This window comes from Harpia harpyja, chromosome 19, assembly GCF_026419915.1.
Source record: "Harpia harpyja isolate bHarHar1 chromosome 19, bHarHar1 primary haplotype, whole genome shotgun sequence".
Lineage (NCBI taxonomy): Eukaryota > Metazoa > Chordata > Aves > Accipitriformes > Accipitridae > Harpia > Harpia harpyja.
This window is the reverse complement of record NC_068958.1, coordinates 4,536,499-4,560,072: the sequence shown is the minus strand read 5'-3', so window position 1 is coordinate 4,560,072 and position 23,574 is coordinate 4,536,499. Positions and strand designations below refer to the sequence as shown.

At 46.3% G+C, this 23,574-nt stretch overlaps 2 protein-coding genes and 1 non-coding gene across 3 annotated transcripts; 2 read left to right on the top strand and 1 right to left on the bottom strand.

Moving 5' to 3' along the window:
- Positions 1-2,467: 2,467 nt before the first annotated feature.
- On the top strand, positions 2,468-16,543 carry WDR5 (WD repeat domain 5). The gene is made up of 13 exons (XM_052815410.1): positions 2,468-3,677; positions 4,572-4,680; positions 6,044-6,117; positions 7,061-7,150; positions 7,835-7,924; positions 9,157-9,240; positions 10,358-10,413; positions 10,561-10,607; positions 11,422-11,497; positions 12,847-12,880; positions 13,657-13,731; positions 14,349-14,436; positions 15,453-16,543. The coding sequence occupies exons 1-13, from the start codon at positions 3,597-3,599 to the stop codon at positions 15,551-15,553; spliced, it is 1,005 nt and encodes a 334-aa protein (XP_052671370.1). The 5' UTR covers positions 2,468-3,596; the 3' UTR covers positions 15,554-16,543.
- A 1,482-nt stretch (positions 16,544-18,025) lies between these two features.
- Positions 18,026-18,153, bottom strand: LOC128154863 (U6atac minor spliceosomal RNA). Its single transcript, XR_008239454.1, has one exon. It is a non-coding gene; the product is annotated as a U6atac minor spliceosomal RNA (small nuclear RNA).
- Positions 18,154-19,779: 1,626 nt separating this feature from the next.
- On the top strand, positions 19,780-22,925 carry LOC128154448 (ly6/PLAUR domain-containing protein 1-like). Its single transcript, XM_052815120.1, has 3 exons — positions 19,780-21,015; positions 22,257-22,397; positions 22,578-22,925. The coding sequence occupies exons 1-3, from the start codon at positions 20,940-20,942 to the stop codon at positions 22,772-22,774; spliced, it is 414 nt and encodes a 137-aa protein (XP_052671080.1). The 5' UTR covers positions 19,780-20,939; the 3' UTR covers positions 22,775-22,925.
- Positions 22,926-23,574: the final 649 nt, after the last annotated feature.

Here is a 23,574-nt window from a genome sequence, read left to right as displayed (position 1 = left end):
GCAAACCCCCAGGTACTCACGTTATGCAGTCCCCCCAAAATGCCCTTCCTTGCGGAGCTGCCTTTTTCTGCAACTGCCATGCTGTCAAAAACCCAATCTAGCATGTGACCGAGTACTTAGCCAAATGGAATTTATCATACTTTAAACTTGTTTAAAAAAATATTCCAGACACTTAAAGGCTAGTGGGTTGTTTAGGATTATGATTACTTTCTAGTGGAGGCTACAGTTTTCATGTTCTGGAGAGGTATTATTCAGTATGGATAAGGATTTTTATACACACATATATATGTATTTTATACATATATATAAAAATATCAGGCAAAAACTTCCAAAGCAGACACTGGGAAGAGAGGCAATATACAAACTTTTATCTCCAACATGAAAGAAACAAAAAGACCCTATCCCTGCCATGGGAAAGTTATATAAATACATAGCATTATACTGCTGATTTGATTTGTGTTCTCTCATTTTACTTCATATTTATTTTTTAAAAGAGTGAAAACTTCTAGACAAAACCATCTGGAAGAATCTGCAACAGGAACTTTACTGGATTTGTTTCCTAATACTGTTCTGGGGACTGTGCAGCTCTTCCAACTGTCTGTGTTTTACTTCCCTGAGTTTAGACGGCAGAGTTAATTCTCCAGACTTCTGCTGTGGGTTTCCAGGCTGGAGGAGAAGGGCCTTGGCTTCACTGTACCATGGATTTTTTTCAGTTTTTTTTTTTCCTTTCTCAACTGCCACTACAATTTTTGGACCCCAAAGATCTTCCTGTGTTAAAGAGCCAGTAAATGACACGTGTCTCCTTTTCTTCCCTCCTAACTGAAAGCAGACTGTAATGTGTTCTGTGCAGTGTTGGGTTGTGGTTCAGAAAAAAACACTGGTCTCCAGAAAAGTGCTTAAACACATGCTTAACTTTAAGTTGGCTGTTTGGCCTTAATGAATGAAAGTTAAATGCTCTTCTGAGTCAGGGCCCTTGTACGCTGGTACACCGACAACTGCCACAGATATACGCTCACCCAGGCAAATATTATGGTGTTAAATGTCTCGCACATCAGCCTCATACATTATACACGTTACTGCCTTGTGAATTAGCTTGTTCTTTTCGTAACGGTTTTTTATCTGTGGTACTGGTGTATGCTTCCAACGGGGCTGGCCTGCGCATTACGACCCAACGACATCTTAACCCCGCTGCAGCCCGGTTCAACGGTTTTTGAACAACTGCAACACGCGGGAGCAGAGCCATCCCCGTGGGTTAAGTGGCTGTGTACCTGACCGCCAGCGCCCAGGGTGATCTGTGCTCCACGGGAACGTCACGCAGGGCTGGACGGGGCCCTGACGAGACCCGCCGCACGTCACACGCCAGGCAGGGCACTTGGCTGCTGCCGCCCAGAGCAAGGGCATCAGCTCAGGGGCCGTACACCGTGGCGGAGGGAGAGCACGACAGGGAGCTCAGAGCCTTCTTCCCCGCCGACCGCCGCCACTCAGCCCGGGAAAGTGAAGGAGGGGAGAGCGGGAGAAAGGCCGAAACGAAGGCGGCGCCTGGCCCTTTAAGGCGCGCGAGCGCTGCTTTTTGGCTCTCGGGCCTTGCCGTAACGCTCCCGAGAGAGAGCGGCATTGTGCAGCCTTTGGCCCGGACCGCGCATGCGCCGTCCCACATTCCCCCCCCCCCCGCGCCTGGCGGCCCCGGAGCTGCCGCCGCCGCCGCTGCCGCGTCCCCCCTCCCTCCCCTCCCGCGGCCGCGCTCCTCCTCACCGCGGAGGAGGCGGCGGCAACGCCGCCGCCGCCGCCGGTCCCCCCCTTTTCCCCCTTCCCCCGGTAAGTCACCGAGAGGCGCGGGGGCGGGCCGGCTCCTTTCCCGTCTCCTCACCGCCGGGCTCCCGCACCGCCGTTTCCCCGCGCGCGGCGCCGCCTTCCCTCAGGCAGCGCGCGGAGCTTCTCCCCCCCCCTCCCCCCCCAACCCTCCCCGCCCGCCCTCGCGGCGGGGCGCGCGCCACCCTCCCGCCTTTCCTCCGCTCCCCCCCCCCCCCCCCCCCCTCCCGCGCGAGGACCCCCGGGCCGGCGCGCGGCGGTGCGGGCACGCGGGCGGCTTTGCAACCCTGCGGGGCTGCAGCGGGCGGAGCTGCTCGTCCTGTTCCCCCCGAAAGTTTGGGGTCCCCTGCAGGGAACTTCCCCCCCCTCTCCCCTTTCCCCAAGCGTGGCGAGGGCGGGCGGGGAAGGGGCGTTTGTAGCCGGTGGGCCGGTGGGTGTGTCGGTACCGTATGCCCGGCGGCGGGGGTGGTGCCGGGGCTGGGGGTTTGCGGGGAACGCGTGTCTCTTCCCCCCCCCCCCCTCCCCACGCCAGCGCTGCTGCGAGCCCCTCGGGCGTGGGAGCCGGGTGACGGCGAGGTGCTGGCGCCCGGGTTTGTGCGGGAGGATGCTGCGGTGCGGGCGGAGCTGAGCGCTGGCAGCGGGCTGCGTGCTCGCCGAAGTTCCCAGATTAGTTCCAGATGAAAAGGATCTGATCTGCATTAGAAAACTTTAATTCCTTATTGTTGCGACCAGTGATTTATCCACGCTGTGGAGAGGGCTTATTAAAGCAGACGGGCAACTGGTAGCGCTCTGCTCTGCGCCCTCCCTTCCCCTCCCGAGAAGGAGATGCTTAAAATGCCAGTAGTCGCTGGAAGAGCAAACGCTATTGCTCCCAAATCTGCTGTCACCCGCAAAAAGAATGGCAGCGGTGGTGGGATATTGCGAGCGTACTTTGAAGGCAAATCCTTACAGTGTGAGCTGGAGGTTATTCTGTTACTAAGCTGAAATGTAGCTGAGCTGCAATGGAGATTTGTTCCTTCTGCAGCATCAGCCCTGATTACCGAATACTGGCACAGCTCTTTATCAGGTTTTGTTACAGAAAGCAAGTCTGGTGAGACTAATACAAGGCTGGCTTTCAGTCAGGTGAAAGTCTCAGGCAGAGAAGGGCATGATTTGATGCTCAGACCATTTAGGAGGGAAATATGAGACTGAAATACTTGCATTCTGAGATGAAAGGAATCAAGTAGCGTCCTAAGCTTTGGAAATGCCTCTATTTTTTGTGTTCGTTATGATCTTGTATTCTGTACCTTAATAAATCTGAAAAAAAAGGCCTTGGACTCTTCCTTCCGTCTTTTGTACAAACCATTGTATTTACTGTGTACTAAATACTTGTTAGAAGTATTTTGGGGAATATGATATGAAAACCCTGCCACGCCTAAAAACTATTCTGCTTTATTTCTATTTGGAATGGAGCAGAGTGGAAAAAAGCTTTCCAAGAAGTGATAAAAGGCCATGGCTTGGGTTCTTGGTCTTGCACATTAGTAGGTCTGAAGGCCTAAAATACTGCTGTGTTGTTAAACAGATAGAGAATATAGGTTTTCTTACTGGTTTCTGGTGACCTGCAGTTAGGCTAATCTCATTATTCTAGCCGCTGAGAATCTTTTTGACAGCTAATGAGAATATTTTGTTTTTCTTCCAGGTTTTCATTTCAGTGCGGTTCTCCTCTCTGTGGCAAGGGCTGCCTTTTGAAGCAGCACATTCATTCTCCCCTTCAAGCACCATAAGTCTCATTTGCCAGCTTCAGAACCATGGCAACAGAAGAAAAGAAGCCAGATGCAGAATCCACCAAAACACAATCTACTCCTTCTTCCTCAACCAATCAGAGCAAGGTGTGTGTGGGGCTCCGAACAATATCCGTGTAAATACACATGGCAACTACCTGCATATTCAACAGGCAAACCAGAATCAGAGAACTGAATTCTCATATAGATTAAGATCTTCTGCAGATCTTGCTTCTGCTGTTGTCTCGAGCTGAAAACGTGCTGAGGATTTTATGGGAAAAGCGGATGGAGAACAGCCTCTTCTGTAGTGCTAGGGGTTTTTTTTTGTCTTGTGGAAGTTCTTGCTAACGAAAAATACTTCTTGTCAGTTTGAGCATTAAAAAGGCAGGTTAGTTGTATCCTTGGAATGCCTAGAGGTGACTGGAGAATTGGTGAATCTGTGATCGTAGTTGCAAAGTGGGGAAGCAGTCATTATTCAGATTCTTTGAAGCCTGCAGATGCTCAAAGGAGATGTTATTGACTAATCATGAAGCCTTCGCAAAGGGTAAAAATGGGAAAAAAAAAAAAAAAAAAGGGATTTTAGGGGTATGGAGGAATTGGCCTGTGATTTAATTCGTGATAAAGATGAAAACTGCAAACGCTTAAAAGCACTACACAGATCAATACCAGGAGTATTATTTTGATCTACCAAGCACTTTACGGTTGGACTGTTGGATTACTCTCACCTGTTTGTTATTGGCTTGGATGAAATCCATGTCACGGATGAGTTGGTGGTGTGCATGCAACAGTAAGGCACTGCTGGCCCCAGACAGCAAGGGTGTGTCTTTTGTTTTGTTGTTTTTTGAATTTGGAGGGGGGGGGAAATGTAAACGTTGGACTCTCTGTTATGGTGAACATCCATGCTGTCCATTACTGTGTGCTGACCCAGTCTGATATAGAGCTTGTCACTGAGATACTAAATTTGGAATTTATTCAACTCATTCATACATTTTTTTTTTACAGCCTGCGCCAGTAAAACCAAACTATGCTCTAAAGTTCACGTTAGCGGGACATACAAAGGCAGTCTCATCAGTAAAGTTTAGTCCTAATGGAGAGTGGCTAGCCAGCTCCTGTAAGTATTGCTTTCTTTTTATCTCATCTAAAACATGCAATTGTGGGCCTTGGAGTACTGCTTGTCTTTAGTGTTACCTCCATCAGATGGAGGAGGGATGTAGTGTCATGGTTTTTCTTAAAAGGAGCAATACCAAAGCTGTCAGTCTTTGAGATAATCTGCTTTAAGCTTTTTAAGTTCTGTTACTTTGAACACTGGATCTTCTATGCATTGCCAAGTTGGAGAGTCCTCACCTGTTCAGCTTCCTTTATTGACCAAACGGGCAAAAGCAAACACAGGATTCTTTTCCTGTGCAAAGGAAACCCTTGTGCTGTTCTGTATTGCTAAAGACATAGCTTAAGCTTTTAAATTAAACTTTGTGTAGAGTATCTGCAGGCAAAATCTTAGCTCTGGGAAATAAGGAAGGTAGCTTTGTGCTACTAGACTGGACTGTAGAGTGTGGTATGGAGGACTGGCCACGTGCTTCTGTCCTGTGTGCCTGTGGTGTTTTAAGTCAGAGCCTTTGATTACCCCAGTGAAATGTGCAGAAGGTTATTATAAATAGTGTTTCACTACTGGCTGTCTTAAGTGGTAGATCAAGTCCTCTTCCTGTCAGCTTTGGTTGACTACCAAAAAAATTTCAGGAAATACATTGCTTGACAGCTTTCCTTTGAAAATGTGTTTATATGACCCTCAGCAATCCAGAAAGGATCCATATATAACGGAAGGGCAATAGGAAAGAAGGACATTGTTGAATATGATGGTGAGGGCCACTTGAACGTCTTCTGGACATGGGAATGACTTAGGTCTTTGGCTTAACTGCATATAGCCTTAATAAGACCAGTGCAGTGTACCATATATAAATAATTTTTATGTTCCAGGTGTCCTCATGAAAGTCCCCCCTTCTCCCCCGCCCAGGTTTTCCACCCTCTACCTCTGGCAAATATCAGCCTTTTTCTCTGGTGTGTTTTGCAAGTTAACACGGATAATAGGTTTGGGTTTTTGCAGGCATTAATTCAGTCCAGCTTGTGGTGCAATTTTTGTTCTTTTTGGGGAAAAGCGTTGCAGCATTTCTATGGAACGGTACTACTTTTACCACTGGCAATCTAAAACAAAAGTAGAAACCCAAGTTGTCATCAGAGAAACTAAAGCGGCTGGAGACTCTGTGCATTCCAGGCAGTTTAGGTAATCTCAGCTGCTGCAGTCTGGCCTGTATGAAACTGTTCTTTACCAATTACATATTACCTTGTACACTTAGGTCTGCCTGGGGAGGGAGAACTATGCAGTGTTTGCAGAGATGTAGTTAGCATGTTTCTTTCCACCTGGAAGGGACAGCTCTATCTGTTAGTGCTGTTAATCTCTTAACTGGCACGTTCTTTTCCAGCTGCTGACAAACTCATTAAAATTTGGGGAGCATATGATGGCAAGTTTGAAAAAACAATATCTGGTCATAAACTGGTAAGTATGAGGAGATTACTGTGCACTTGAATATGTATTTATTTGTAAAGAATTTTGCTTTCTTTTCCTCATCCAGAAATTTCCATTCTTGGTTAGTTTGACTTGTGTAGAAGGTTTGTTCTTCAGTCTCCTTTTGTACTTCTTTGTTTATACAGTCCTGTGCAACAGCCTGGGACTGGAATTGCTGAAGTAATACCAGGTCAGGCTGGAAATATGGGTGAAGTGCAGGCTGATCATGAAGTACCTGCATGCACACTGCCTAGCCATTTTCTTGAGTCCCTCCATTTCAGGAACACCAACCTCAGACACGGGGCAGTGCCTTCTTGGGTGAAAATCCCTGTAAACCCTGACGCTGTGTCCTGTTCCATCTTTCCTTCGTATATGGAGCAGAATGGCTTGCCTTTTAAGGAGATTGAATTTTTCTTGTGGGTTTGCCTACATAAACACAACACTTACTCATTCTGCAAAGTTCTAAAGAAAACACAAATTCCCAAACCCTTTGGTTTTGTTTTCTAAAGTTTCTTACGTGCTGAAGTTTCCTAAGCAAAAATGAAGATTCACCAAAAGAAAAAACAGTAGAATCTTGTTCTTCTCCGGCCCTTGGGGACTCAAACCATAAAGAGCAAGCCATTTGTCACGAAGAGAAGCCACTGATTCAGATTAGTTTATATAGCGTACTGTTTATGAATTCCATGAAGGAGTGTTGGTGGCCACAGTAAGAGCTATGTGAACAAGCCATTGATGTTTTTGGAGTATATGGCTCAGCTTAAAATGAACAAGTATCAAAGGAGCTCTTAACCCAGTCAAATCAATGAATTTTCAACTCAATGCTGAATTTTCTTCTAGGCTTCAGCTGTGAATATAATATGCAGTCTGCGTTTTCCATTTTCCCGTGTCAGTGAACAAACAGAGCTGAGAAGAGAATTGTTTTCCTTTGTTTTAGGGTATCTCTGATGTTGCTTGGTCATCAGATTCCAACCTTCTTGTCTCTGCCTCCGATGATAAAACTCTCAAAATATGGGATGTAAGCTCGGTAAGAGCAGAAACTATTATTTACCTTCCTTCTCCCCAGCATTGGCATCTTAACTCATGTTCTTCTGAGAGACAGCCTTGATGTGCTATGATGAGAGAAAAGGTAGAATTTTAAGCACTGGCTCCTCTTTGGGTAATACTCACTCCTTCCTGCTTATAACGAGCTGCTAGTTGAATGGGCTGTGAGGATGAGTGAGTTATGCCGTCTGCATTCAGAAAGAGGAGGATGCTTATGGGTGCCATGAGGAGTCTGGTTATCTTTTGAGAGCGTTTAAGCCTTACGGTGGCAATGCAACCACAGGCTTCGTTTCTGAAAGCAGCCTCTCAGACGAAACCTTTTTGTAACTCCTTATCATAGCTTCACTTGGTTTTGCTTCTCTCCCCCTTCCTTTTCTGCAATTACAATGAGCACTGGATAATTTGGTTGAATTTTGATTAAGTATGTTGAACCGCTTGGTTCTCCTGAGTTGCCCAAATGGTTTGCAAGTTGGCTCCAGTCATTAAAGATGTGGGTTTTTTTTCTTTCCTGTTGTTTTGTTGTAGCTGGTCCTCTGCCCATATAAATCTGGGGTTAGTGATGGTTTCTTTGTGTGCTGCACAGTGATTAACCTTAATGCAGCTTATCTGAATGCATTTATCACACTGAAGGATGCTGTATATTTAACTGTGCTAAATCTTATTTCAGGGTAAGTGCTTAAAGACATTGAAAGGGCACAGTAACTACGTTTTCTGCTGCAACTTCAACCCTCAGTCAAACCTCATCGTTTCTGGATCAGTAAGTGATTGTTTTTTTTTTTTTTTCTTTGTGCAGAGCAAGTACTGCACACCCCTGTCACCTGACACTAAGGGGACAGACAGGTTCTTTTAGGGATCCTTGGCAGAATGATGATGGCACTAAAACGTAGTTACAATTAAAGCTTTATTTTCTTAACAGGATATTATGATTAGTGTAGCACAGAATTTATGATTAGAATGGCACAGGATTTCTACAAGCAGAATCAATGTAGTACAATTTATAGGCAGCGTAATAGAGAATTTATAATACAATTTAATTTATAATTTGTAATCGCCTAGATTCTAACTTAACTCAAAGTATGACTTCTAGTCACCTGGACCCTCTGCAGATCGGGTCAGATCTTAATATATGGCTTGCTGTATCAATATAACAATCACAATCTAGACTTGAAAATCATATAAAATAAAAGAATATGAGTCACTCACTCAGTCCTTGGAGGAAGCAGATGATGGTGGGGGTGTCCCTGGCTACCAGAGCAGTCATGGTCTCACTATCCAGCAGCAGTTCTGGTCCAGGTTCCCTGTTTAGGACTTGTAACTGCTTGATTTTTTTAGACCGTGCTCTGTGTGCTTTTATGCTTCCGCATTCTGGGACAGGGTGATCCCTGCCACCAGGTTGGCCAGCTGCCTGGGACCTTCAAGGCCGGCGAGGAAGGTGGTAATTGGCCTGGCACCCAGCAGTCTTGAGGCTGGCAGGGAGGGGAGGAAGAAATCTGTTTGGTTTGTCTGCTTGGTTCATAGGACCTTCAGGGCCTGATGAGGAGGGAAAGGGAACAAATACCTGACCTGCTCAGTCACAGAGAATGGCTGCTTGCCTTATAAAATGGCATTAGTTATGCTAGCTACGTTACCAAGGGTTGGGAGCAGTGGGTACCGGACGCAACCCCTTACCATTTCAGTTCTCTGTCTTCCTCCACAAACACAGCTTGTAGTAAGGTGAACTGCACAGTGCCACTGCTGTCTTTGCTTGGGGACACAGTCAAGCCCTTAACCCATCTTCAACATGCAGATTTCCTGCACGGAGAGGAAGAGTTTAGGGAGCTATATTCCCAGTCTGTTATTTTTGCCCTGAGTGGTGCTTGTGTCCTAGGCTTTCTGATGCAGCTGCAGTGCAGCTGGAGGAAGGCACGTCTGTCTAGTCAAGCTATAACACCTTGCATGCCTCAAATAGGTGCATCATTAAACCACCTTGTGCATTTCTTCAATCTTCAGTTTGACGAAAGCGTGAGGATATGGGATGTGAAAACAGGGAAGTGCCTCAAGACGTTGCCTGCTCATTCTGACCCAGTTTCAGCTGTAAGTCCCTTCTGATAAATGAGCACACTAACATGCTTATTTTGTTTAGCAGAGCTCCTTTTCTACCTCTGTCTGTAGAGGAGTGGGTTTGTGCTCTAACTCTGACTATCAAGTCCTTACACAGTGTAGGGGATGGGCTGTGGTGGATTTGCCAGTGGTCATTGCTCAAACAGAATGAAATGAACAGTGTGTTCTGTAAGATGGATACGGATTGTGGTCTTGGGTGTTAATGTGGGGAGCAGTGAATAGTAGTGTGCCAGTCATGCCTGAGTCTAGCACTCTGATGCTGGGGCGTGGATTTGTGGTCACTTGAGGCTCGGAGAACAACCTGTACGTCTGTTGCTTTCGTGTTGTTCCAAGCTATTACTAAAGTCCAGAGCAGGGTAGTTCCATAGTACGCTCTGTTTCAAATCTCATTCATTTAATAGGTGAAAGGAGCTTGGAACACAGCAATATCCATTCCAATAAAGGAAAAACAGAAAGTGTTCAACTCTTAATGTTTTTGAAGTGAAGGAAACTGAAAAAAATTTGAGCCTCAGATGTGCCAAACCATGGCTGTTGTTACATGATTGTACTCCCTTGTGTAGAAGGTATTTCACACTTACAAATGTACATTAGCAGTAATTATTCTTTAAAATAGCAGTATTTTGAGGTGTAGTTCAAGGCAATAAATTGACCTTAAAACATATACATGGCTATGTATGAGGTTAAATTCCATGCCCTTAAAATTATAAGGTACTATCCCCTGGCTCGATACTACTATTACTCGAGCAACTAATGCTGTCTGAACAGAGTATCTGTGTGTTCATGTGTTCTTAGCTTCTGAAGAAACATGTTTTCCAGTTCCTGATGCTTGAATGAACAGCTGTAGTTAACATCCAACCCTCTTTATAATTATGCCAGACAAACTGGGGGGGGGGGGGGGGAAAGAATCTTGGTTTTAATCATGTTACCCATCTGAATGCGTGCCTGTTGTTTGTATGTTGTGTTGACTTTCTGCTTCTATCTACGTGAATTGCAGTGTCAGTAATGGAAGATAAGTACTTTCAGTGGAGCTTAAAAATCTGATCTATATGAACATCAGTAAAGTTATTTTTCCCCTTCTGTAATATTACAGGTGCATTTTAATCGTGATGGATCCCTGATAGTGTCAAGTAGCTATGATGGACTCTGGTAAGTGGTTATTTCTTGTCTGTGGCACTGTTCAGACCTTTTGCATTTAAAAAAAAGGACTTTTTAAAAAAGGCTTGTATTTGTAATGTTAAAATCGGAACAAAGACTTCAAAACCAATAGTAATGATTCTCATATATTTTTAATAGTCGAATCTGGGATACAGCATCAGGCCAGTGCTTGAAAACACTGATTGGTGAGTAGGAATATTTCTTGTTTGTGCTCTGTTTTTCACTGTTAAGTTGTGACACAGATATTCTGCATCATTGCTGTGAACAGTGGCTTCCTTAAGCTCTATTTTACTGTCTTCCTGCCATTCTGTTAGTACGCTGTTGTCCTCTTACCTATTGCAATAAGAGGAATTACCCTTTCACATGAATGGAAACTTGCTTAAGCTTTGAGTGTTGTTTAGTCTAGATGGACAAATGAAAGTTTTTCCAAGTTTTCTACCATTCAGCTGCGTAGTGCTTGTTGTGCAGCAGTTCAAAACTGCAACAAAGTTGTTTGTGCTGTTGGATGTGATGGAAGCAGGTAGTCTGTGACTACACAAGCTGCCTTTTTATTGCAAGATGCATGAAGGCATCTTGTGAACATAGCTAATAAAAGGAAACCACCTGTTGGGCATATGTTCCCTAGTCCTTCATATTCTTATAAAGCATTATATAGGCCAGTTATATAGCACTGCAAATCAGTGGCATGTATTTTAATATAATGATTTTTTAAAAGGTAGAGATACGGTCTTGCTCTAAGTGTTGATGCACGGAAGGAAAGTTCAGTTACAAAGGATTATTTAAAATGTTTGTGAGCAGAATGCTCAATATCCTTTTCTTAAATTAATGAAAACAAGCACCTTTCCTACACCTCTCTTTTTCTTGAGGTACCAAGGGATAAGAAAACTGAAAGCTTGTTTCAGTGAAAAGATTAACGACAAATTATTGTCAAAAGAAATTCTCTGGCAATGAGACAATACAACCGTGCACTGTTTACTATTGCTTTTATTTTCACTGTAGATGATGATAACCCTCCTGTGTCTTTTGTGAAATTCTCACCAAATGGCAAATACATACTAGCTGCAACTTTGGACAAGTAAGTATTTAAAAAAAAAAAAAAAAAAAAAGAAAAACCCACAGGCTTTAAAGTGTTTAAGTATCAGATAAAATTTTATTTTGCTGCTCTTTAGCTATCTTAGTGATGATACTACACAAGTTCATATACACTATCTAACTTGAAAAGCCTGCAAGGTGTTGTGCTTCGCTAATGGCACAGGCAGGACTTGAGTCTTCTTAAAGTCTTAGCACTGCTTAGTGACTGCAACACCTATTCATTCCTTCTTGTACCTTTCAAAACCTCAGCATTTCCTTGCATTAATTGTATGAGTCTTTTGTAACATCGAGAGACAGAAAACCTAGCCTATAAAAGGCTGCAATATATAAATAACTTTGTGTGTAAGGTATAAAAGCAGGGCAGGTGGGCCGATTGTACTGTGAATGATTCACCTGGGGAATTTCCATGCAGCTACTAAGAAGGGATTAGCTGGTCTATCATCTCCATTCAGAGATAGTAATGATGCTGCTGTTTTCGTGAGACCTTCCTTTCCTAGGTTGTGAGGTTGATGCCCTCCTTGTCTGAGCGTCTTTGTACAAAAGATGCCACAGACTGTTGCCTGCTTTTTTCAACTAGTCAATGAAAAGCAGAGAAAACCCAGGTTAGGCTCCCTGAGGAAGAGAAAGGGGACTATCTTGCAAGCTCTGACAGTAGCCTGAGTATCAGTACAGCTGGTCTGTATCTGGACATGCATGGGGCTTGCTTAGTCTGTGGAAGAGCCTAGTGCTTGCCTAAAACGAGTGACTTGCTTTATGTCCAAATTGTATTCAGTAGCATGATTATTCACTTGCTCTGCACTGGCTTAGGCTTGAATGGGTTGAGGATGCCTCAGTCCAGTGTTTACTCCCCTGAAACACCCTGGTGCAGGACTGCAAGTTGAAAAATTAGGGCAGTGTGTGTGTATTTTGGTCTGTATCTACTTTCAGCAGTGTTTGATTTTAAAACAGGTGGGGGAAGGGGGATAGTTTGTAGGGCCATCCCTGATTCTAGTGGGTTTCTCACCCTGAGAAGGATGATGTCTAATGAAACCTATATGAATCTTTTGGATGCATTGGGAATTGGGGGATGTCTGCCAAAGCACCTTATCCTTTCTTGCTGTCATTTGTCTGTTATCCTGCCCATGGTTTCGTTTTGCTAATTGTCTGGTCATTATTTATAGAGCAGTAAAATTGATACTTTGAGGTTAACTAACGCTGCATTCCAAAGCCAGGCTAAAGTGATCCATGTAGACTTTAAGAACTCTGGTATGGAGAAACTTTTTCTGCTGCTAGGAAATTGTCAGATGGAAAAACCTCAAGAACTAAAATCTTTGTTTTTCTGTTGTTTTCTAGCACTCTTAAACTTTGGGACTACAGTAAAGGAAAGGTAAAAACAATCCTGTCTCGCTATGTAGACTTAACTAAGCTTATAGGAAAATCTGGATTTCATATCTGCTTTTTAAACTTACTTAACGTTTTATGAATACTATAGAGAAAAGTGTTAGTAGCCCTTTATTGGAGAGGACAAACTTTTAGTAGGGCCTCTTGTGATAGGACAAGGGGTAATGGTTTTAAACTAAAAGGAGGTAGATTTAGACTAGATATAAGGAAGAAATTTTTTACAGTGCGGGTGGTGAAGGTTGCCCAGAGAGGTTCTAACATTGGAAACATTCAAGGTCAGGTTGGACGGGGCTCTGAGCAACCTGATCCAGTTGAAGATGTCCCTGCTCACTGCAGGAGGGTTGGACTAGATGACATTTAAAGGTCCCTTCCAACCCAAACCATTCCCTGATTTGATATGATTCTATGACTAAAGATGCATTTGGGGGAAAAAAAAAAAGTGATTGGGCTCCTGCATAGCCCTGAGATATTAAGTAAAGCCATAGTTCTGCATTTTTCTCTTTATGAACAATAAATTGCTGTTGCTCTCTTTCTCTGTGGTAAAGTGACAAATGTAGAGCTTTCCCTGCCCTCCCCTCACCCCCCCCCCCTTCAAAATTGTTTAGTGTTCTAGGGCAGAGATGCCCTCTGCATCCTCTAGATAAGTTGGCAGGGTGGGAAACACAGGCAGACATATTTAGCCTTTTCTGCCAAGAGAGTTTGTTCTTAACTGAGAAAACTACCTCCCAGCTGTATTAATGTCTTGTGGCTCTTCCCTTTCAGTGCCTGAAGACATACACAGGACACAAAAATGAGAAGTACTGCATATTTGCAAATTTCTCAGTTACTGGTGGAAAGGTTAGTGTTTATTTGAGATACTTTTTACCATTGTGCAGTTTTTACTGCTTTTCTCTGTAGAAGAAACAATAGTTTGGGGATGGAAACCTTCTTTGGTGGGTCCTGGTTCACAGGTGCCATGGTGCAGTGGGAGAAGGGGGGTGTCCTAGGAAAGTCCCTCTGAGCACCTCTGGTGTCTGTGTCTTGAGGTGGGCCTGCTGTCCCACTGCAGGCTCCCGCCAGGGCAGCAGTAGAAAGGGAATTTGCTGCAGCAGGAGAGCCGCTGCTGGCGTATCCATTTGCCATAGCCACGCAGCAATCGGCCATCAGGTGGTAGGTTGGTGTGTTCTGGTTGAGAAGACGCAACAAATCAGCAGAGATTAAGTCCTAACACAGAACCACCTTAGCACTTTTTGCTCCGTTAGTTTTCGTCCTCCAGTATATGCTGGGTGGAGCAAAGCTTCTGCTGCCTGTGTGCACTGAATAGAGGCTGAGAGAGAATGAACTACATCAAGCAGTCATATAATGTTGGAAGTTCCCTTTCATATGATGACAATGAAATGTTTACTGAATAATAGCAGGTAGATATAGATGAGGAGAAAGGTTAAAATAACTGTGTTTTTTCTCTGCCCTTCCAGTGGATTGTGTCCGGTTCAGAAGACAACCTGGTTTATATTTGGAACCTTCAGACAAAAGAGATTGTACAGAAATTACAAGGACACACAGGTGTGGAAGAGGATTTTGTTTTTATTGATGGAATATCCCTCATGTCAGCTTGTAATGAGGGCTTAGCTTGAACATTTTCTCTCTGATGTTTAGTTTTGACTGTCAGACCCATAAATTCTTGACTGGCTGAAGCTTAATTGAACCGTAGGAGTTCACTCCTTTTTATGAAGGGGTTTTTTTATGGGCATTGCAAGTGTTTATTCTTTCACTGTGAGAACTTGGACATCAGCTTATAAAAGAGATTTCCTTGAGTTCAGAACTGGTCAAGATATTTAAGTGACTCATAATATTAGTGACTTTGAATTGCCTGTTAACACCTTCTAAAGCTGCAGCTCTTGAAAGGATAAGGACTGGTGTGGTCCTGCTGTTTGTAAATGTCTGTATGTATGCATGCCTGATTTTGAAGGCAGAGTTGAGCATGTATTGAGATGTCACCTGATGGGTACTTCAGTCTGAATCGCATAAGAAAGCAACACTTTCACCGTACTGGCTAGAAGGAACTGTGCTGCGAAATCTAAGCATGTTTATTCTTTGCAAGACCATCGATTTGGACTGTTAAGTGGGGGCAGTGGCAGCAGGTTTTCATTTTCAGGCTAGGGCGAGGCTCTGAAGATGAAGTGCTATCTAAGCATTGAATAGGATGCTGGAAATGCCTTACATGGAAAGAAAAAACCGAGCTGGGTTTTTATTAGCTGTGTCTGACATAATATGCCAAGAGTTCTGCCTGTGAAGTAAGCAAGAACTAGAATCTAGAGCACTCTTAGATTTTGAAACCTGTCAAACACTTTCCAACTACTACTCTCAATTCTTTTTTGCTAGTGTTTCCTCTCACAGAGAAGCAAGTTGGAAAATATTTATGAATAATGTGTTTGTAATTCTGCTACAAGGAAATAGTAACTTGGCTATGCTGTTTTAGAATGCAGTGGCAATACACATTCATTTTCAGAAATGCCTTCTATGAACCAGATTTCATTGCTGTAAATAATGATATTTGTATATCTTTTCTTTTTGCTTAGATGTTGTAATCTCAACAGCTTGTCACCCGACAGAAAACATCATTGCATCAGCGGCACTAGAAAACGACAAAACAATTAAACTGTGGAAGAGTGACTGTTAAACGTTCCAGTATCACTTTAGAGACTGTCAGGAAAAAAAGTTTTTAAAAAAAATAATAAAAAACCACATGAGAATAATAAATCCAGTTTGGCAGGAAACCTGAAGAATATTTGATAAAGTGGTTTCTGTTAGTCTTGGCCCAAAGAAAACGTCTTAGCTCTTTGCTAGAACCGGGCAACGTGGTGAGAAAAAAAAAAGATGCAGTGTCTCCTTTTCTTGCCTAATCTTTTGGCAGACAAATGGATCATTCTGACATCGCGTTAGAAGTGTCAGCCTTGTATTGGACACCCCAAAGATACTGTACTTTATGGTGGCATTACTTCTGGGCACAGTTGCTGCTTAAGGAAGAGCTGCCAGTCTACTTTGTAACAGTAAGTTAAGTCACGAGCCTAGAGATGTGTGGAATTTTTTTAAATGTCTAATTTTTTATTTTTTATTTCCAGAATGTAGGTTCTAGTCTCTTGGGAAGTTTCTGTATTGTTTTAAATAGGAGTACTGCATCTTTAAGGGTGCTTCATTTTAAACACTCAGCTCAAACTTCGTGACCAAATAAAACCATGCAGTTCCAGATTTCCCTCTTCCTGCCCCAACTTGACTCCTGTGGTGAAATCTCCTCTTACCTTCTGTATAGTTGCTTACCTCTTGTTACGTGTGTTTAATAGATGCTGTTCTAGAGCAAAGTTACAGTTCTTCTGTTAACCATTAAAATGAATCCTGCTTGTAGTTGTTCTCAGCATATTTTAATTTTTTTCTCTTCTGGTTATAAAGCAAGCTCACAGAACACTGTAAAGTTATTTCAATGTAAAAAGGAAAAACCCAGACTTTTGTATCTTGAAAATCCATTGTATGAAACTGTATTGATAATGGCATGACTCTGTATCTATTTCAGCATTGGTATTTCTTTCCCTTTTTGTCATACCCATGTGGTATTTACACATCCAAAAAGATACCATATGCCATAATAAAATAAAAAGGTGGGATTTTATGTCTATGCTTGTGGTAAGAGTGTACTAATGTGAAGTGTCTGTGTTCAAAGAAGCCTCCCTTAAAAACACCTTTGGAAGGAAGTATTTCTGTAGCTGCTTCATTGAGTGAGGAGGGGAGAATGAGGAGCGGCGTGGTACTTTACATCTGTTGTGGAGAGAGAAAAGAGGAGCATAACTCAAGTCAAAATTTGTTTAAAGAAACTCAGAGGATTGAACTGAAGGTGTCCTCAGCAGAGGTAACATTAGTACAAACCCTCACAGAGACCTTTAGCTAAGGGGAAAGGAATCCCGCTGCCCTCTCCTTGCAGAATGGGCAGGGCAGGCTGAGTGATGATCCAGGAGTTAGCTTGTGCTGGTTAAGAATTGCGTTGAGGCACAAGTTTTATTGCACCCAAAGGGTTCTGCTGTAAGGGGATGTTTTGTTCCTGGTGAAGCAAAAATCCATTTTTTTTGTATCAACCTCATGTGCTTGATAATAACTGAAAATCAATTCCAGTACAAACCTCTTCTCTAGTGGCTGCTCAGAGACTGCCTTGCTTTACCCCTTAGCGAAGAAGACAGCTGCAAGACATGAGGTATAGCTTTTCTTTTTAAAATATAAAAATAGATTTCATGTTGAGCTTGTGCTAAAATGGCTATTAATAATATCACTGTCTTTTGAGTTTTTTCATTACGCCCAGGAAAGGACACTCTGTCTCTAGACTTAGTGAGTGTTACTGCTGAAATAATCAATTTCTTCATGAGGTTTTTTTTCAGTGTTTTTCTCACAGGCTGATGAAAATTTTCAAGTGCAAGATGTGGCTGTGCTGCTTTACCAGTGTGGAGAAGCTGCTATATTACTCCAGCAAAGCATTTTTACATAGATTCAAAAATGTTTTGTAGCATAGTACTTCCCGGTAACTGTGTGCGAGTGGCTTTGCTTGCCCAGCTGTGCTGTGGCTTTCCCTGCCCTCTGAGCCAAAGAGCTATGGAGAAGGGAGATGGTTTTCCTGCTATCAGGAGGAAATCTCTTGATCAGGAATATTCTGTTCCCCCAGACTGAAGAGCCCTGGTGTAAAGGATCTACTAGAAAGCTGTCCTTTGTAAGGGTTGTGTTTAAGTCCCTAGTATCCCACCCGGGAATAATGCTGGGGCCTATCTCCATGAGCTCTACTTAGCTATAATTATATCCAGCCTGGCATGTCAGTGGTGGTTTGACGGCCGGGATTAGCTAATCTTGTAAAGCGCAGTACTGAAAACAAGGTTTGTGCGATGGCTGGGCTGGCTCGCCCTTCTGTAGTAGGAGAGACGTAGCTTTGCTTGTGTTAGGCGCAGGCTTACAGCGGCTGGGGCGCGTTTGCAACCTGCTGAGGGGAAGTGAGCTATCACCCTGGGGCTCTGCTCTGCTGGGTGCTTTTAGGGTGAGGGAAAAGGAGAATCTGGGAGAAGAAAGAAACCGGAGGGAGACGGTGTTTTTAGGGATCCCCCCTAAAAAACAAAAACCGAACCAAAAAACATGGTTAGATGCCACGAAGTAGGTGGCAGTGCCTTAACCGTATGCGTGTTGTATAGGCCACTGGGGCCTCTTCCATCCTTATCAAGGGGAGTGCTAACCTTCTCTCCTTTCATACAACACACGGAATTGTCTACCCCCTCTGCTATTTAAACCTCCATCAGTCCGGTTCTATTACAGATCGAGTGAGAAAAAGTTCGCGTTTCCTTCCTTCTCAGTTCGACATTGCCTTCTGATCCTCATAGGAGATTTTTACTCCAATTCCCCGCGTGAGTACAAAAACCCTGAAACCCCCGTGAAAATAGCACGCACGCGCGGTTTTTTGCCTCCTTTTTAATGTATTCATCACTCTCAGCCAATCAGAGCGCAGCAGCCGGATTCTCTTGGACTGCCCCCTGCCGTTGTCGCCGAGCCCCCGCCCTGACGAACGGGCTCGCACCCAATCAGCGGGCGCGTTTACCGGGGGAGGGCGCTTCTCCTTCCGCCTCGCTAATGGCGGCGGGAGGGCCCGAGTCCCCGGGTTCGAGTCCCGGCTCGGGCTGGGGCGCGGAGCGGAGCCCGGGGCTGCGGCCGCTGCCGGTGGGTGGTGGGGCGGGGGCGGGGGCGGGGGTGGGTGCCGCCCGCTGAGCTCTGCCTCTCGTAGGGATGAGCTCTAAAGTAGGATTTGCAGGCGAACCCGTCTAATCTGCGCAGGGTTTAGCCGTCTTTCTGGGTATCCTGAAGGTTTAAGTGGGAACACGAGTGTATCGCGGGATTTGCTAATCAAATTTTTCTCAGTCAGGGGAGGAAGGCCTTTTCCTAACGTGTTCCCGGTGCCCCTGAGCTGATAAATCTCTCAGAATTGCATCAGAGCTAATGACAAGTTAAAAGAAATGTATACTGGTTCCAGATGTGGAAGCGGTCAAAGAGGTTGGGTTTGTTTGGTTTTTTTTTTTCCTCCTTTTCTAAAGGTCTTTTTGCCTTCTGCATCCCAAGGGAATAAACCCAAAACAAATGTCTAGCTAAATCAGCACCAGCAGCACCTCAAACTGGCCAGGGGAACTGGTTCGGGGCTGGGGTGACGTTCCCACTGGGGTTACCCACCCCAGCATCTGGTCCCACCCACGCCGGGTTTAGTGCACCGTGCTGTCCCTCGGCCCCACCGGCTCTCCTGGGGCTTCCCGCTCGGTTCCCTGCGGAAGGGGCCAGCCGGTGCCACGTGCCGCTCACGTTGGAGCCGGATGAGGCCGCGGAGCCAGGTGCTGCGCCCAGAGGTGTGCATGGCCCCGGACCCGCCAGCTGTGCAGAGCTGCTGCATCGCTGCAGCAGAGCCCAGGCTGCTCCTGGCTGCCCCTTCCAGATACCCAGGAGTTTATCAAGGGATTAAAAGTTAGTTTCCCCTCCTTATTGAATGCTCTGATTTATGCATGCGTTTAAATCAATCCCATTTCCTGCATTTTATCCCTTCTCCCCAAGGCTTTCAGGCTTTGCTGTGTTAGACGTTTGTTATAATCACATTGTTTTGAGGCAAGCGAGGCACCGTGGGTGGTTTAAGTGATTTGAATAAATGAGCTGCATTACTTAGGCACTTCTCCCAGGTGCTAATTGCCCCTCCTGAGCTGTAGATGCCCGTACTTGGACAAGATTGTGCTGCCTCCCAGTGAAATATTAACGGGCATACTTGCTAATGAAGATGCTCTGCGGAGATGAGGTCCAAGCCCCTGTCTGGCAGAGCAGGTGCCCGCGGTCTGCCCGGTGGGCTGGGGTGCCCAGGGTGGGGGATTTCAGGTGCTGCTAGCAGGCCGTTGCTGGATGGGCTACATAAGCAGATTATTTTGTCATTTTAATTTTTTAATCCCATGCATTCGGTCGTGTTCTCTTATTAGTAAGCATTAGCTCTCTAAGTCCCATTAGCTCCACTGAGACCTGGGGCTTTGCCTGTGGGGACAGTGATGGAGGAGCCAACAAACGTCTGGGGGCCTGATCCTGCAGCCAGTGATGTCCGTGATGCCCCATGTGGCTGTGGGTCTGATCCTGGCCCCGCAGGATCGGAGCCATCACAGCTCAGTGCTTTCCACCGCTGCACTCCCAGCCCCCTTCCCAAGCCCCGAGCGGCTCCGAGCGGGATCCCTCCAGAGCCGATGCAAACTTGGGGCTGGCCCCATTTGGCGTCTTGCTGCTTTATTAAGGCAACTGTTTTCTTGTGCACAAATGCATATGTTACATTCAAACCCACCTCTCCCTCCACCAGGTTTTGCCTGTAACCCCGTGGTCATCCCCAGGGCGGTACTTTGCTAGAGCATCTCAAGCCTTGGATTTACAATTAATTGACTGCTTCTCTTTAATAAAATTATTCCTGCCCTCTTTAAATAGCACAATATGTCAGAGAAAGCCGGTGGGTCCATTCGTGAAGATGAGGCAGCTCAGAGAGGAAAAAGAGGAGGAAAAAAAAAAAGTAAAACCACACATCTCCCCAAACCCCTTCTGCGTAATCCAACTGAATTAGAGGATTTCGAAGTGGATTTAAAACTAAATCTTGATTAGGGAGAATTTCTCTCCAAGAGCTGCTGCACAGTAGTATTAATGGGAAGTGATCGTGGACAGAGGAAATAGGACAGAAATAACCGAGGGTAGCACATACGCACTCACGTCTGTGCATGAAGTGAAAGAATCAGAGAATTTCTCAAGAGGCAAAGGGAGAAATTAAGCATCGACATAACAAGACTGGGCTCCACGGGGCTGGCCAGAGGAAGCGGGGAGCGGCCAGATCCCTGCTGCGCCCTTTATTCTGGTGGAGGGTTTTGCGGGTGAAACGCAAGAGGTGTGCACGACCGGGGGAAAGAGCCAGGAGGAGAGACGGTCTCTGCCCGCTCCCCCAGACACCGGTGTTCGTCCCCCGAGCCCCGGGTGGGCAGTGGGAGCTGACCCCCATGCTCTCAGGACACATGCCTGGAGGTGCCCATGGGATCCTCTCTCTGATAACCGTGGTGTTCGTCCTCCCAGAGGGTAAGTGCCGCCGTCCTCGGGCCGCGGAGGGTGCCCGTGCTTTGGAGTTACGGTCGTTCGCATCTTCCCCAAACCCTGCTTGTTAAGGTGTGATTTAGTGTCGGGATGAATTGGGGGCATTCCTGCCCCAAGCGATGTAGCTGCGTGTTGCCGTGTGTCGGTGGTTTTTGGAAGGAGCTAATGTCATCGCATTTTGTGCAAAACAAGGGCATGTGGGCAAGGAGCGTGGGCTAGGAGCCGGGATCCCCTGGGCTCCCCTTCCCCGGTGCCGCTGGGGCAGGGACTCCCCTTGCCGTGCCGGGCTGTGCCAAGGGTGATCACCCACCTCCCAAAAACCCCGTGTGAGCAGGCAAGGCCAGACTCGGGAATGGCTCCAGGTCGGCATTCAGAGGCAGGGAAAGGTGATGGTAACAGTTAAGTGCAACCTGATTTTTGTTGTTGTGATTAATCAACGCAGAGCTCAGGTACTGCGTTTGCCTTAAACTCTGTGGGTGATGTAAATGAATATTCTTTGAAGGCTTTTTTTTTTTTTTTTAAAGAAACCTGAGAAATGGCTTAATTCCCATTCTGGTTGAGGGCAAGCAATTCTCAGACACAGTTGCTGACCCTGCAGGGAAGGACTGAGCTGCCGCCAGCACAAGCGTGCAAATCTCTGGCCTCACACACCAATGCCACTGTCCCAGGGTCACGGGCATGTTGGCTTGCAGTTGCTCTGAATGAGGATTTCCCTTCTGTTTCTGAGTTGTTTTGCCTCCCTGACAGACCCTGCGATAAAAGCAGGACTGCGTTCAGGGAGAAAACCAAACCACGCCGATGAAACCATCTCTTCGGTGTGAATGCCTCCAACACAGGCGCCGCTGAAACTGGAGGAATTTGGTGAAACAGGCAAAAGCTGTTTGCGAGAGCAGCTGAGCTCTGGCTCGGTGATGTCTGTGGTTGGGAGGTTTCACCTAGTCTTTACAAGCCCTGTTTCAAAGCTCCCTTGTTCCCACTATTTGATCCCAGCGCAAATCTCCGGCTAATCTCTGATTTCGCACTGACCTCTAGCGGGAGATGCTTTTATATTTTTGGGGCCCACTGGGTAAACAAGTGGCAGACAGCTTCGGGCTCTTACTCGGTGCTTAATGCGACTTGGCAAGGCAGAGAGCGCTGCAAAGCCGTCGGTAGAGAGCAGCTAGAAAGGAGTTGAAGTATTTTCCCCCTGGAAAAATCCAATTTTGTTTCATATGGTTCTTGTTTAGTGTCCGGGCTCCAGTGTTATGGCTGCAACATCATCGTTGGCACCAAAAACGTGGACATGGGGTGCTCTAACCCAGAAGTGATCACCTGCTCCCACTCCCACCAGGGCTTCAAACACCGGTTCTGCATTAAGACAGAGAGCGGTGAGTCTGCCCGGGGGGGCCGGGGTCGCAGTGGGTGCCTGATCGAGCCAGTGATGCTCGCACCCCCAAAGCAAACCTTGCAGCCTTCCAACGGGACTTGGCCCTGGTGTAAGGCTGGCAGAGCATCACCCTCCGCCCCGGCTGTCACCCCTGACGTCCCGCGCTGTGCTTGCTTTGCAGTGGTCCTGGGCATCCTGCTGACCAGCGGCTGTGCCACCTCCCGTCACTGCCAGCAGCAGGAGCTGCCGGGGGTCCGCATCCACTGCTGCGACACAGACCTCTGCAACGGTTCCCCCAGAGCCCCCCGGCCGCCCCTCGGCCTCGCCGGCGGCTGCATCCTCCTGCCCTCCCTCCTTGCCGCCCTGCTCCTCTCCTGAACCCCCCCAGGGCTGGGGGGGGAGGCGTGGGACCCTCGGGGAGGGGGGGCTGGAAGCAGGGGTACCCCTATACCTGCTCTTAAAGGTGGAGCAGGACACCCTTCTCTCCCCTCTCCTCAATAAAAGGTGCCGAATGCTTTGCCCTGGAAAACTTTCCGTGATTCCCCTGCATCCCGGAGAAGGATGGGGGGACATTTCTCCAGACTTGGGGGTGGAGGGGATGCTGGGGATACCCGCACCAACCTGGAGCAAGGGGAGCGCAGGGCCAGGGGTACCCACGGCCTCCCGGGGGTGGAGTGGGGGGCTCAACCCACGCACCCCCCCATCCCACCCGGGACCGGGAGGGCGGCTGAGCCCGGCTCTTCCCACGAGAGGGCATCGTCGGCCCTCGCTCCGCCACCCGGGAACCCCGGCCAGCCCGGGTGGGCTTCGGGGCGCAGGGATAGGAGCACCCCACGCAGGGCAGAACCTCCAGCGGGGGTACCGTGGGATGGGTGGGAGATGGGGTGGGGAACAGGGTACCTGCGTGAAATGAAGGGGTTTTGGGGTTTGGGTTTTGTTTTTTTTTTTCAAACGTTATTCCCAACCCAAGAGGCCAAACGGGAGCTTGAACGGAAAAATTTCATCCCATACGGATTGGAGCCGAAGTGGCTTGTTCAAGGTCATCGCGAGGGTGTGTGGTGGAGCTGGGAATTAAATGCATATGTCTCAAGAGCCAGCCTTGTGCTTTTATCACCGGGGAAACAGCATAAACCTCACTGGTGAGAAATGAATGAAATATTTTTATTCTATTTTTTTTT